We start from the raw sequence: 16,761 nt of genomic DNA on the forward strand, positions 1-16,761 counted from the left end.
GGCGGCGGGTCTGCACCCGTTTCGCGTTGTCACGGCATCACGTGTGAACGACTGAACCGATTTCGATAATTCTTTTCTATTATATTCCTTGAAGTACGAGGATGGTTCTTATGTAGAGAAAACGTAAATATGTACCACGGGCGAAGCCGGGGCGGACCGCTAGTACTAAAATAAATGGTTTTGTTGTTTTTTGATTTGGCATTTTTATTTAAAAGAATACGATTAACAGTTGTCTCTGTTAAATGTTGGTAACTTTTTATGCATAATTCACTATTTATTTTTCTACCAAGCCATCGATATCGGTATCGGTATCGGTATCGCCGATACATTACTACAAATATCGGTATCGGTATCGTATCGGCAAAATCATGTATCGTTACATCCCTAGTTAAATCGTCGATATCGCAGCATCACACCCCATAATCAATGATTGTCGCTTCCACTGAGAAAGCTACCGTTACAAGTAACGAGTGTTAGGCTGATTGTACACGAGGTAACAAGGTAGGAGCTTAGGCTTGCAATACAGTCGTAAAAAAGTCAGCAAAGATATGTATGCTACGTTTGCAATAGTTACGAATGTAAAGTGGATTTGGCATGAGATATTGCAGTAGGAGACCCGGGCTAAAGTAAACAACAATAAAAAGGCTTGTCATGTAGAAGGCAACGGATGGGTTCATTAGTTACAAGACTCAGGGACCAGGGTGCTTAAACGTTAGGCGATGAAAAGTAAATGTAAACATAAAAAGTACTTCTAATAACAGATTTTATTTGAAAAAATATGTTAAACGCCTACCGTGTAAAAAACCTACTACATATAAACATAACAGATACATCACGTAACTAACTTACTAACACCCGATGGTCAAACTCATGCCATTCAATTGTCCATCTCGAACAAATGGCGGGAAACCGTGGGAAATTACCGTGTATAGCTTTGGTTACGAATTTCATTTGATAGGTGTTTGGTGACCCTTGTCTAGTACCGAATATGGATTTGATAATCGTAAGGATTTAATGGACATGAATTAGTTATTTATAATGGAGCTTTCTTGTAAGCAAAAATGTTTAAGCAATACAATTGCTATGCTTTCTTAAAATTAGAATCATCCAAAAATAGGAGAAGACTAAGCCATGCTGCCAGATCTTTATATTCATAAAACATTAATGTAAATCCTATTTTCTATAACCAAGTATAATATTCAATGTTCAATAAAAGACTTTGTTTTGTCTATTAATCCTTGAGAATACGTAAAACGAGTATGTTTAACATTTTGTTTTTAACGTTGGGAAATTCATAAACGCATACCTACTAACGAAGTTAACCGAAATGTGTGTAACCTTACTTGACCTGACCTAACGATGAATTTGGAACATTCACACCGTTTAGTCCTAATCCTAGACCAATATTGTCTGGCAGCTATCCAGTGAACAACCATTAACCACTTGTCTTCATCGTAGAGCATTTAGTGAACTAGATAGTGCATGTGCCATTTATGTAGGAAAGAGAAATATAGGTAATAGCCAATATGTATTCAACTATGTATTTTGCGTGATAATGATTTGGCATTCGGAAAGCAGAATTTCCATGTAAAGTTTATTTCACCAGAAGTTAGGCACTATAAATAATCGAAGATTCGACACGCTTTAACTCCTAGAATATGGTTGTGTATTTTTCACTTCCTATAATTAAATAAATGATTACTTTTCAATTCGATACTAATAACTACCTCTGAATGTAATCATTTATTTACTCGATAGTAAACAGCTCACTGGAAACGAATTCTTTGTTGATGACTACCTTTGCATCACTTCTATGCCTTTGCATCACTTATATTAGCATCACGTACGATTTGGTCAATCCTTACGTTATCTAGACACACTTATGATCTGTGTAACACATACGCAGCTGGTTGTAAAGCCTATCCACATCAAAGAGTTGTGAGTTCGGGACTGGGAGCATGCCAGCGTGGCTCAATTAGTGTGCTTTGAAATTTTACTATTCTTTATACAGTGCCAAATATGTTGCGGTTGCCGAATTTTGGATCCTTTAGGAGTTATGAGGTTTGGAAGAAAGCTGAAGTCAGTTACCATGACAAAGTGATTAGCTTCCGTGATTGGATTCGTATTGGCTTCACGATGGTGCATACCATGGTAATTCAATTGTTTTCTATTTTATATATTTCGAAGCAGAAGTCACCTAAGTGACGATGCTGCACATAGGTCTTGTTAGGCGCTTATATGTATAGCGTTTATTCTTTAAACTAAACTTTGCGGTTATAATAAACATCAAAGTCTTTACTACTATACATCCATGCCCCCAAATAGACCCAAATTTTAACGCAGGAAAATTTTTTAGACTTATTACACTAAGATTATTATAGTGCGGAAATGTATCAGTAAATCCCATATCTGAACTTGAACCTGATATTTCTAACGCACCGCACGAAGCGCGATAGCAAACTGCACTTAAATCAATAGATCGTGACCCATATTAGTACCAAAGCAGCCTACTAGTGGTGACCATACTATTAAATCATGAAAGATTCGCTTCCTTGGTGTGTGTTCCTCTGAACCGTGTTATAGAGCAGATGCTTTATCTGTTTCTCTGATAAATTTTCTTCACGTACAATTAGAGTGGTTCAGTGTCTATCTCCGGCCTGACGGAGCCAATACTTTTTGTTAATGCTAACCGGGAATCGAACCCAGGATTACTCAGTTCCGTGTTCAAGCTTTAAGCACTATACTATAGAGTCGATCGACGTGTGAATACATACAGGATATAAAGAGTAAATTACAGTCAATCATTTAATACGCTAAGCTACCTATAATCGACACTTGACAAGATCTCGTTACGCAAATTAAGGTCATAAAACACGTCGCAATAAATAAATTATAAGTACGGTAAATAACCGTGCTCCGGGTCTTAATGCCGTTAGGATAACAAATGGGTAACCATTACGGGTGAGGCATGCGCAGAGGAGGAGCGACTAGCGGAGAGATTACAGGAATTATTGTCAAATAATTTGGTAGGACTTGATCAAGAAGGAGAGGTAAAGCCGAACATTAACTCTTAATTTAGTAATCATCAACTATTTAAGTAAACTATTTGTTTAGCAGTTAATTATTACTTGAATATAAATAAAACTTAATTATTTTAACCAATTCAAATGTATTATATAAATTCGCAAATACATGTTGTGCATGATGTTTAAAACGTGCATACATCCGCATCATACATCCGCATCATATAAAAAGATCGCAAAACGCCCCTTACGTGATCACTACCTTACAGCCTAGTGCTGAAACGTTAACCGAGACCTTGTAAATGTTGGTGTTAGATCATAGTGCATTTAGCGCAAAATAAGATAGATTAGTTAGTGCCTTGAATGTGATATTTTATCACATGTTTACCCGCTTCCGCTTAACAATTCTTAATGCAACACAAATAACCTTATGGCTTTGGCAGGCAGAACGCGTACTTAGCGTGTGTCAGAGCTAAGCTGACGTCGCGCTATGTCGCCGATATGTGTTATACGGTGATGGTTGTGTACCGTCAAGTAGAGCACTAGCGCTAGCAGTAAGCAACGCTGACGCTCTGTTTGACAGTATGTGAGCGTAGTACAATAAATCTCGGTGTCATAGCGCGTCTCTGAATCTTCACTTTAGCATAATAAGTTTTTCCGCTTCAGCTTATCGAATCGCTCGATTCATGACCACAGCCTTAGAGCCTAGTGCTGAAGCTTTAACCAAGACCTTGTAAATGTTAGTGTTAGATCACAGGGCGGTTGCTGCGCAGATTGTAACATTAATCACGGTGTGGGAGACACTATTAAATAGTATTTGATACGCTGTATTTGGTATAAGTGTTTTATAATAATGATGGTTAGAACCTTGTTAGTTATCGGGTAGTTAATACACATGTAGGAAATGGGCTGATACAAATGTATGGTTACTTTTGTATAATTGGTACTTTACAGTGTAATTGTGATTGTTGCAAATGGTAATGTTTAAATAGGTTTTGAGATAATTATATTTATCTATGAAAATAAAATACATACTATTTAATTGAAATGGTAAATGATATGTTAGGATATCATGCTTTTATTATTTGGTGGATAATAAAAGATGTTTTAACAAAATAGTGAAATTTAAAAATTCGACATTAGGTAAAGTCTAAAGATATTTTTAGTTAAGATTCCATTTTCAGACAAACCTATAAAAATGTATCCATTTGTTGAGTGGTAAATATTTCGTAAGACTGGGCTCTATTTCAGCCAACGCTTGAGCTTTTAGACGACGTGGTTGTGATGAAAGGTTTCGTCTAAAACCTATAAATTATGCATTGTTCGTAGATTTGTATAAAGCTTACTTAATTGTCCAATTAACCGCAACACAGCTTATAGGTAAAAAAAAACTAAAGACCGAGAAATACAACACACAGAAACTTAGAAATCATATCATGATATCACTTATGCTGTTAAGAATTGTGTATCAGCTTAACACATGTGCATATTAACGCATATCACACAAAGGGACATGAATAACATGATACTTCATTTTTTTCTTTTATCGCCTGACAAGTGTTACTATAACTTCTACATGAAATTGAATATCCTTAAAATACCTTTGTCTATCCATACGTATAGGTATTAATAAAAATTTACTTTGATCAAATTGTCAGAAGAAATTGCCATGAAATGAGATGTGTCACCGCATTTGTCTCATTCTCTTGCCTTCTAACTATATCCAGACATAAAAATCATATCCTAAAATCGCTTCATTGAGGCTTCGCACTAACAATATTAGTAGGACTAGAAATAAATCCACGTTCACACTCAGCCTACATCGTCTATTAACCGACTGGCCTGCATAATCTATCAACACAAGGCGTTAGGTTTCAAATGTTGCGATTAGCACTCCATCTTATCTGCTAGTTAGCACTGGTTCACTCGGCTTTCTAAAGGATTAAATGGATTTCATCAATGTATTTGACTTTGATGAAATGTATTTGTATCTCAAATTTATTCAGTGCTGTTTGTTTATGCGTATTGTAGGCGTTCGTAGTTATTGTGGTTGAATTTAAGGCTTCCAGCTATATGTAGTTGTATGGTTCGTGCTTATGACAGTTAACACGAAATTTATAAATATTTAATTATAGTATTTTCGATAGATACATTGAAAACGTTATCGATAGATTAATATGTTAGGCAACTGTATTACCATTTAATTTCTATTACATAATTCGTTTAGTTTTAACATGTTTAAAGAAATATGCACTGATTCCAATAAATGATTTACTTATGTTAGAACTTTTCTGATTATTTCTTTTCAGTCTTCTTTATTTCAGAATTATACTACTCTTAAACACAGTTTTAATACTCACAAATCATACTAATCTAGCCAATCATGAGATTAACTGTCGCCATCAGCCCATAATAGCCCCAATGTACGTTGCTTCGGTTGAATATTGAGCAGCTGATAACAGAATCTTATCAGCTGATGGATCAAATGATTCATTATCTTAAACGGTGAGATAACGAGACGTGATGAAGATGATTCATTTGAAATGCAATTAGAGATGGCTGGATTTATTGCATTTGATTTAAATTAACTTATCGATGGATTTGATTAGTAGATTTGTAGTGTTAAGATGAGACATGATTGTCAAAACAATATTTTGTACAAGAAAATAAGACTACTTCGTAAAAACTGAATTTTGGGCAGTGATTCAAGTACTGATAGATCAATAAATACTATTGATTTTGAGGCTGTAATACAAAAAGGTACCAGCAATAAATGATGGATAACATCTACCAAAAATACTTAACCATGATATTATTAAATTTTAGTTGAGGGAATAGCCATATAATATACAACGTAACTAATAATGTGTTTTTGGGCGGTGGTGACTACTACCATCAGATGACCTCTTTGGCTTGCTCTGCCATAAAAGAAATCATCAACGAAAACTTCCAGCTATGGAAATTGTTTTCTTCTCAAATATTGGCATACAGACTTTCACTGCCAATTTGACTTCAGATTACAAAATCCATAGACCAGCAATACAGTGAATTATATTCATGCAAATTTGTAAATCTGAACACGGTTTCACTGACAAACTAACTTATGTTGTACAATATTCGAATGGACAGCAGGTTATATTTTCAATATAGTTGGAGATATCTTGCATAGGCTGAAATTAATCGATTTGAGTGTTCATTTGACTGATTTAAATACTCTTCAATAAGATGGCTTAGAATTAGTTAACGTTATTTCTTATAAAAGATCCCAAGATTAAACACTAGATAAAAAAATCTGTACGTTATTTATACCGTACCATACTTAGTGGGCATTGAAAAGTCTTTAGATTAAAACTGAAAATTACTTTACTAAACTTTTGTGAATACAATGCACGGCTGCATTGTTGAACTGAAAAGTCGTCTAGAATTACACTTTAAAAAACTTTTGTTTCCAATTCGTTCTATTGACTTCAGAGTATAGAATCATTTACAGAATTTATCCTTCTCAGTACTGAAACCTTACAAACTTTATAATTTTAGGTACTCTTCCACAAAACACAGATGCCTTCCAAAAGAAACTTTCCCGTAATATTTACGTAACAGCCACAAAGTCTCACAGTTATTTACCAGCAATTGTACGACAAGGAACCAGCTCGGGGCGTTATTTATATATTTTGCATCTAATTACGATTATTTACGAGGTAGTACTGTCGGCCCGAATATGTGTCAACACATCCGTTATATTCTACTATTGTAAGATTAATATTAATGTTATAAGTTCAGGAGACATGGGAAAGTATTAAATTTTTAGATATTTAGATTATCCCGTGCTTGAGACTTCTTGTTCTTGAAAATTGTCTTTTATTTCGATTGCTTGCGAATGTGAGCATTGAGCATGTTGTTTATCTGTGATTATGGTGTAAAAGTTGCAAAGTAATTAAGATTCATGATTCATGAAAGGTATTCTAGAATAAACCGAATTTTCAGAGCTTAAATATATCTTATATCAAAATTTCTAAATTGCGAAGGAATTCCATTATTCCTACAATTTCGACAACATATACGATTCAAATAACAATGCCTACAATAATGATATCCTATTAGTTTACAATTAATGTCAATTCCATTGCGGCAACAGCTAGGATACAATAATTCTTAGATAAAATCTAGCACCACATGATCTTCAAGTATCTTAATTCTTAAGGTATCAAGCTCGAACATCATATCAAACATAACATTATCTCGTATTAAGAAATAGTAATAAATTAAAGCACCAATTACAATGACAAAACGCTACATACGAACGGAGTGACAAGCGGCGTGTAAAACAAAAACCATATATTATTGAGTGCGCGGGCGCAGACTGACCGAGATTTGTGGCGTTTCAAATTTTAGTATTTGTGTTTGTGTATAATGTGATATTTTTAATTGCTTTATGATGTTGGGTACGTGTTGTCTGATATTTCAATGGTGTAAGTTAATCACTTGATGAGCTAACTTGTGAAAGTTTTATGTGAACACTAGCTGCTCCGCGCGGTTTCACCCCCGTGGCTTCACTCCTGTTGGCCGTAGCGTGATGATATATAACCTTCCTCGATAAATGGGCTAGCTAACACCGAAAGAATTTTTCAAATCGGACCAGTAGTTTCCGAGATTAGCGCGTTCAAACAAACAAACTCTTCAGCTTTATAATATTAGTATAGATTAATATAGCACATTCAAACAAACAAACTCTTCAGTTTTATATTATATTTTGTACCTATACATTTGACTCAATATTTCGTTATGTAGACTTTAGCTCTTGATGCCAAGGATACAGGTTGTCATCAAGTTTTTAGTCGAGACAGTTATTGTAGTAATCGACATACTTTTTTATCCTATGTTTGATTTAATATTTGTGAAAGTTATTACCGAATAAATATTTGGTATTTAGTATGTGTTGGCTCCGTCGCTGGCTCTCTCTGTAAAATGCTGCAAATCACACATACAAATATACACAATAAATATTCTTTTTATTCCCAATCCGTATGTAATATGTTATGAAAATGCATATTTACGTTTGGTGGACTTTACTTTGTTTTTATTTGTGTAAACATTTTAAGATAAAAGCTTCGTCTACATTATTCAAATATTCCCCTTTTCCAAATGTGTCCAGCTATGTATAATTACTATCAACAGTATTCTTTTTTTCTAGTAAACTCATATATATATACTATGGAGAAGAACCGGTAAGAAACTCCATATTTGCTCTATTATTTAGTATTAGTATTACTACAGTTCATGTTATTATCTGTGCTAATAAATAGTATGGAACGCGCCATTTACCATAACCGTACTATGAAACATTCGGTAAAGAGAGAAGTATCGTATACGCTCCAGAACATTATTGTTATACCTCGTCACCTGATGATAGTAGTCATGCTAATCGTATGATGATCACATGCCTGTGTGTTTGGCTTGCCAAATTCTAATGAAATGTATCATCTCGATAGAATTGTATTTGTATTTTGTACATTGTGTGTTGTGACTTTGTGTTTTGGTATGAAAGTTTTGTAACAACATACAATGAAATAGTCAAAACTACTGATAGCCTTTGAGAAAGGATCCCATACGTGTTAGTAAAGACTTTTTCTTAGACCAAAATGTCAACTGATTTTTGAGGAGAACTTCGTTCATATACAACGTTGATAAAAGCCAGAAACATTAAAATGAAATTATTTTATTATAAGTGCCCACTGTTAATCCGAGTTTACAGTTTTCGAGAATTATACGAAAAATCATTTTTGAAATAAATTAAATAACTCGGTAAAATGTAGAATGTCCCTAGAAGGTTTGGATTCATCACACTCATATTTGATCCAACCCAGCAGTCATATCTATAGGTACTTTAATTTTATAAAGCTGAAGAGTTTGTTTGTTTGAACGCGCTAATCTCAGGAACTACTGGTCCGATTTGAAAAATTCTTTCGGTGTTAGATAGCCCATATATCGAGGAAGGCTATAGGCTAAATATCATCTCGCTAAGACCAACAGGAGAGGAGCACTGCGGGTAAAACCGCGGAGCGCAGCTAGTATAGCATAACTATCGTCTATACATCATTACCCCTACCATACGTCACGGACCTACAATGGGGAGTTCACAATTTATAGCTCACCCCACACGCGCTCGAATTACAAACAAAGTTAAAACCGTGATGTACAATACACGATCGAGTGTCTATTTATGCGACACTCGTATTTTGTTTTCGATATTGATTATTTATACTGTTAAAAATGGCGAGTGTTGCGAATTTAGTATTTGATAAGAGTTTCTAAAGAGTTTGTTTGAACGCGCTAATCTCAAAAACTGCTGATGCGATTTGAAAAATTCTTTCGGTGTTAGATAGCCCATTTATCTAGGAAGGCTATATCATCTCGCTAAGACCAACAGGAGCGAAGCACAGTTAGTAAGCTAAACACCCCACAAAAAACTTAAACAGCTCGATGTAGAAAAACCACCACGCCACGTTAATGCCACCACCGAGAGAACGATAGAAATCTACATTCATTTACCTCATTACGCATAGTAGGTAACACGGGTGACGCTACACCATAACGTATGGCGTCTCATAATAACATGCATCAGTAAGTAATACACGATAAATTAAATAAGGGATATCAAGTTTAAGTGCATTCTTAATGGTGGACACTCGGATTGATATAGAGCCCACGTCGGGTGGTATTTCGTAATAGTAATGCGCCTTAATGGTCTTAGTTTCGAATTAAATATAATTGCCGGTTAATATTTAAAAGTTAGACGAGATTGATTGCGGTGGCTTTGATTATGCAGAAATGTAAGTGTTAAATTGAAGGTAGCTTCTATACAAGCGTTTTCTTTGCAGATCTGTACTAGTATTGTTAATGCGAATGTCTCTCTATCTGTCTGACCATTGCGCTATTACGCTAAACAACGGCATCGTTTTAATCGAAATTGAAAATGAAAAAAGTTGAAGAGCCAGAGTCAAACTTAAGCTCGTTGCCTTTCCAAAATCAACTCTTAGTTTTTTTTTTTATTTGTACAGGTTAATAAGATGAAAACAATAGGTCTAATTTAGCAAATTGCCAATAATAAAATAGTTGAAAATTGATTGGCGCATGTAAACCGTAGTAAACAGTAGTTTTGTCAGCAGTTCAAACCGCAGGACTATGATAATTACGAACTACTTATACTATTATGATTTATACCAACTAGTTATCCTAAACTTGCATTTCCCGTAATATTTATGGTGAGCTTTCATTAGTCAATATTTTATGCTCGATTAATATGTCTTGTAGGACCTAGGAGACTTTCATACCTTTCATATGTTGACACTAAATTATTTATTTAAAACTTGTAGCAATAAATATAGCTAATTTACTTGTAGACATTGCACCTTACACCTTGGTCAAATACATGATGCCTAAGAACAAATTTTTCCTTGATTTAATCATTGGATAAAGTTTGCTTATTATCATTGGTGTTAATCTATATTTTGTGTTTTTAAGCATTGGTCGGTTGGAGGTCAGTTTGTATAATACTTTTATAACAGAACTGCACATGGTGTGCGAATTTTATTATAATCGGTTAAGTGGTTTAGGAGTCCATTGAGGACAAACATTGTGACACGAGATTTATATATATTAAGATTTATTTCATTCAAGTTCTATTATTGGCATCGGCAAATCTTGTATTTCTGCCTATGAAATATTAATCGACCGTCAAAAGGTATCATATTGGGGATCAATCAAGTATGTATGTTTAGCTCACAATTGTTGCCGGTTGTACGAGGTATGTATTTTTATATACAATACCTATCTCATTGTAGTCATCCCTATACGTGAGAGTGTTTGAGTATTCGCTTGTGAGAAAATTAAAAATAACAATTTGAAATACTTTGCTATACAGGGTGTACCAAAAAGTAGTGATGAACGGAAGCTGAGAGGTAGAGGACCTAGAGGGCTATCCGAATCACCCCCATGTATGTTATGCGATTTTTCGTATTTTCGGAGTTATGACGTTTTTTTCAATTTTTCACCTATCGCCGAGTACGATGATATTTTCACTCATGCTGACGTCAATGATTGCGGAAGATGCTTGATTTTTTTTTGTGTGCTAAGCTGAAAGATAGGCCAATTCAGTATGGTAACATTTACTATCGTTAGATCTTTGAATGGAATAAAAAAAAGAATTAAATGGCAAGAAAGATAAAATTACCCAGTATGTTCACCACTTCAAGGGCCCGTAAAAAAATAAAATCACATAAAAAAAGTTTTCCGTTTGACTTTTAAAAACTTGCTCTATCTATCAGATAGCTACCCTGAAAATTTCATTTTATTATTCAGAAGGCTTCAATCGAAAAATTTAAATCTAAATGTGGTAAGTGCAAAAATTGAATTAACATTATGATCATTAAAACCAATAAATAGGTGTTTAATTACCAGAAATTTTTAAAATAACCCCGCTGTTGCTCAATGCAAGTGCGACATCACCGTAAAAAGTTGTCTTTTAAATGTCTGAATGCCCTTTTATCATTTTTAATGGTTTCTTCTGCTACTATGAATTTCCGGGTTATTTCGTCCAAATTGTGGCAGTCTCTCGCCTTGTAGTATACCCACGGAAAAAAATCAATAGGGTTTATGTCCGGAGACCGTGCAGGCCAGGCTAAAGGGCAAAGATACCCTGAAAGATGGATTGATCGTTGCAGCCTGCGCATGCGCCGGTGACGCCTGCCTTAAAGCCTGGCCTCTACGGTCCCTCGACCTAAACCCCATTGATTTGTTTCAATGGGAATACTAAAAAGACCTCGGCTACTTGAGAGAATGCCACAATTTGGACGAAATAACCCGGAAATTCATAGTAGCAGAAGAAACCATTAAAAATGATAAAAAGGCATTCAGACATTTAAAAGACAACTTTTTACGGTGATGTCGCACTTGCATTGAGCAACAGCGGGGTTATTTTAAAAATTTCTGGTAATTAAACACCTATTTATTGGTTTTAATGATCATAATGTTAATTCAATTTTTGCACTTACCACATTTAGATTTAAATTTTTCGATTGAAGCCTTCTGAATAATAAAATGAAATTTTCAGGGTAGCTATCTGATAGATAGAGCAAGTTTTTAAAAGTCAAACGGAAAACTTTTTTTATGTGATTTTATTTTTTTACGGGCCCTTGAAGTGGTGAACATACTGGGTAATTTTATCTTTCTTGCCATTTAATTCTTTTTTTTATTCCATTCAAAGATCTAACGATAGTAAATGTTACCATACTGAATTGGCCTATCTTTCAGCTTAGCACACAAAAAAAATCAAGCATCTTGCGCAATCATTGACGTCAGCATGAGTGAAAATATCATCGTACTCGGCGATAGGTGAAAAATTGAAAAAAACGTCATAACTCCGAAAATACGAAAAATCGCATAACATACATGGGGGTGATTCGGATAGCCCTCTAGGTCCTCTACCTCTCAGCTTCCGTTCATCACTACTTTTTGGTACACCCTGTATATTATACATACAGATCGCAAAAAAATGATGAATGTCAGGATACATTATATCTAATGTAACCAAATTTCTCCTGTATGCTGAATCGGCTAACTAAACTTAGTGAAACCTATATCCCTACTCCAAAGAAGGATATTTAATAATTTTCCATATTATTTGATAAATCAATAATTATGAATACCGGTAGCAATAAACAGGTGAATAAACGTCGAGGGATTGTAACGAATGGACCACGATGGACATTACCATAAGTCATGGATGTGAGAAAATTGTTTAATTTCAAACAAGCTGTTGTGAAACTAAATTCGGTACATACAATGAGTGAATTTAGAATAAGAAAGAAAGAATGCAGCACTGCACAAAACAAACAGAAAAAAAATACAAAAAAATGAAACATACAATAAAAAATGGTGCTTATGACTGACATACAATCCGTACTAATATTATAAATGCGAAAGTAACTCTGTCTGTCTGTTACTCAATCACGCCTAAACTACTGAACCAATTTGCATGAAATTTGGTATGGAGATATTTTGATACCCGAGAAAGGACATAGGCTACCTTTTATTGCGAAATATGTACCACGGGCGAAGCCGGGGCGGACCTCTAGTAACATATATATGTTCATAGTACATAGTGATCACTTGTAGCCTATATTTTTTTTAAATACGTCATAATCTATTAACACTCATCATATTGTGTATTATGCGTTAAAAATGACAAACATCCTTGCAAACTGCAGTGGAGTGAGTGGAACAACCACGACTGATAAAAAAAATGTTTAATTTATTAAAATTATTATCATATAAACAACAAGCGCGAAGATTCACAGTTTTATGTCAAGCTCTACTAATTAAAAAGATTTATTCTTTCCCCGTTAATTTATCGTCAACCCCAAGGGGTGTTATTTATCTGTATGTCTGTACGTTTGTAACTGAACGCCGTTTAAACGGTGTTTTGCGTGATTTACTGTAGCGGGTAGTTTTTAACGTCTTTTTAGATTGATAGAGCGATGTTATCTACTAATTGTTGGGATAAATTGCCTTGTTTGTACGTTTTGCAGTGTAATTATGGTTTGCGTTGATTAATGGGAATGCTAGTACGACATATTAGTAGTGAATGCATGAAGTAGGTATGTATACAGGGTTTATTATGCGGGATTATTTTTATTGTAACTTCCATTCTTTTTAAATGAACTGACATAGCGGTATGGTGTATTTTTGGAATTAATTTACCTATTGTAGAGTTACATCTTCTTATATATAAAAATGAATCGCAAAATGTGTTGGTAAGCGCATAACTCGAGAACGGCTGAACCGATTTCGATAATTCTTTTTTTATTATATTCCTTGAAGTACGAGGATGGTTCTTATGTAGAGAAAACGTAAATATTATGTACCACGGGCGAAGCCGGGGCGGACCGCTAGTTGAATATAAATCTTTATTTATAACCTTTTCCATTGACTATTTCTTAACTAATAATAACTTGTATAATTTTTCACAAATTGATTCAATTTCGTTCCTCTGTTGTGGACTAAATTAAAAGGCATCTGCAGGACTTGATAATATGCTCTAAAACTAAACAAATAAATACAAAATAAACCTAACAAGTAAATTAAAAAATAGAAAGTCTCATTTATACCCATTGTGACCAACACACATTGGATTCAGTTTACAAAGAAACGAGATACGTGATGTGTTTTCCGCGTTCCGTCACCGAAATAATATTCGGAAGTAGAGAGAGAATAGCTTGGTGGAAGCCGGCTATTTGTATCTTTTGTCTTTTACGACGACGTGTGGTTTTAGATGATGTAGAAAGTTCTTAGTGATGTTATAATTGGATGAAGGAAAAATGTTTTTAAAAGAAAGAAAGAAAATAAGCATAAGAATTTGAATTTGATGAATTGTAATAAGTACCATTTTTATTTTTATTTTGTAGGTGCCGATACATATCTATATGAAATTTTAAGCTCCCTATACTTTGCACAATTGTGGCACATATAAGTACTTTTAGCCTCTTGATTTTTTTTTGAATTTACATCTGAAAACAGCCCGTGCGTAACTTTCTCTAGAAAGAAGCTCTTGTTATCAGAAAACTTTAACCTATAAATTCTATGCTGTATTTCTCAATTATCTACACTGCATTATTTTTTCGCTTTACCGTTTATATTTGCTGGTATCTTGATTTACTATATCTACTAATTAGCCGAATTTGACCGTCTGGCGTCTACAAAACAATACTTACGGCTAATATAAAAAACATTTTATACAATCCTACAAATTTAATCGTCCATTAAAATTCTTGCTCGTCGTTTCCTTAATCCTTCTCAGTATTGCAGTGTTTCACAAAAAATGTTTAAAAATCACCTAAATCAAACAGCAGGCTAGGTCGAAGCGTGGTTCCTATTTCTGACAGTAGTAATTAACATATTATGAGTTGCGAAACATAACATCGATAATCATAGTGTAGGAACGAATAATCTTTGTTTGTTTAAAAATAATGTCTTAATCTGTTATAATATATGTCTTAAACTAAGCTTTAAAAAGGGTATTTGTTTGACGTTGAAACCGAAAACTGATGGGTCGGATCTTTTTCCTTTATTGTAAACAAAATGATGTATAATTAACCTATAGCCTTAGTAATTCTGCCCGATATAATATCATGCTCTTAAGCTTAACACCTCAAGGCGTTTCGAATTAACCACCGATTTGAATTAGGACATATATGGGTCCTCTTCACAATAGGCAGCGTTGGGCGAGAAAAGGCTATTGCGACAATAGAGAGGGCCTAAATGCGTCATTGTAGATGTTTATTCATTATCGCCTTAATGGCGGCAAACATCGACGATTATTTGTTGGGCCAACGCTGTCCATCGTGAAATCCTGCTCAGGAATTTACGAAATTTTTAACGACTATAGCAACGAAAATAGGACATGTTTTACTGTAAAAATTATAAGGGTTTTATAGGTGATGTAATTACGATTCAGCCCTATCAAACTAATAACATCAAAATTGCAGTGCAATATTTCTCACAGGGATCTTAGACTATGGGATGTTTAATTTTAATCAATAGCTGAACCGTATATAGATTAGCTGTGGATATTGTAATTACAATGTCGAGACGCCTTCCGGGTTTGAACGTGTTATTAATTAGACTGCGAGTGGATACACTATCGACTGTAGCCTTGTTTTGTGCCTGCCATTTGGGGCAGATTCTAGCTATTACTGGGATTGGTGTCTTTACTCTGATTGTTGGTAGATTGCGTAGAATGCTATCACCTAACCATTAATGATGAATACTAACTGGACTACTTTTAAAATGTTGGCGATGTCAAATATTAGAAAGGGTGGTTCTGGTAAGACATCTGCCTTTTAATAGTCGTAGGTCGAGCAGGATAATCTTTCAACGATGGTACAGATCCCACCTTATTTTCAATTTGAAACTGCAGATATCTTTGGTTTATAACTATAGGGACGACAAAGAACTATTGATTTATGCATCAGTTAATCATTTACTTCTATAGCGACATTAAAGTTTTTGCAAAAATATTCCCTTTGAGCAGACGTTCGCAGATGGGTTTTGGTCAGTCGGGTAAATAAAACCATATTTTTCAGCAACCCGACGAGCTGGCGAGATCCGTGAAGCTGACGTCACGCGAGAGGCGCTTCATCAAGTTCGCGAGCGTGGAGCACGGTGGGCAGCTGTACATGACGCCGCAGGACTTCCTCGAGTCGGTGGTGGAGCAGGAGCCGCGACGTGAGTGTGCTAGTTATAGCTATAGGAAACATTTAACATTTATTGGTGTTGAGGTCGTTGGATAAGTGGATCAAGTAGTATTTATTTCGTGACAAGTAATGGAACGCTAAAACTGTAAATCATCCTGTAAGTGTGACCTAAATAGATGTGGCAAGAATTGATAACATGTTTCATGAATAACTATGTGCGATATGAAATTGTGCATATTGCATTCTATTTTTTTATTTTCCTCTGCAAAAAATTCTAACCAGACAAAACCTGTTCAATTGACAACTTGAAATAATCCAAACTTGTCAACAAGGAAACTTATTTAAATATACCTAGCTAAGCACTATTCCAAACGCCTACCATTTATATCCGAGCAAAAACGAGCGCCAAAACTTATGACAAACAACTGAAACGAAAGCACCTATCTAAAGTACAATTCCACTGTACCATTATGTCACTCATCTGTAAG

At 34.7% G+C, this 16,761-nt stretch overlaps 1 protein-coding gene across 3 annotated transcripts in view; it reads left to right on the plus strand.

The window, feature by feature from the left end:
- Window positions 1-16,761, plus strand: part of MICU3 (Mitochondrial calcium uptake 3) — an 87,584-nt gene that overhangs the window by 62,989 nt on the left and 7,834 nt on the right. For all 3 annotated transcript variants that reach the window (XM_089707857.1, XM_089707858.1, XM_089707859.1), the window contains exon 2: window positions 16,163-16,304. In XM_089707857.1, the coding sequence (XP_089563983.1) occupies window positions 16,163-16,304 (142 nt within the window). The remainder of the gene's footprint in view (window positions 1-16,162; window positions 16,305-16,761) is intronic.

This window comes from Colias philodice, chromosome 20, assembly GCF_061535455.1.
Source record: "Colias philodice isolate Cphi_HAF_F1 chromosome 20, ilColPhil1 Martin Lab GWU primary, whole genome shotgun sequence".
Taxonomy (NCBI): domain Eukaryota; kingdom Metazoa; phylum Arthropoda; class Insecta; order Lepidoptera; family Pieridae; genus Colias; species Colias philodice.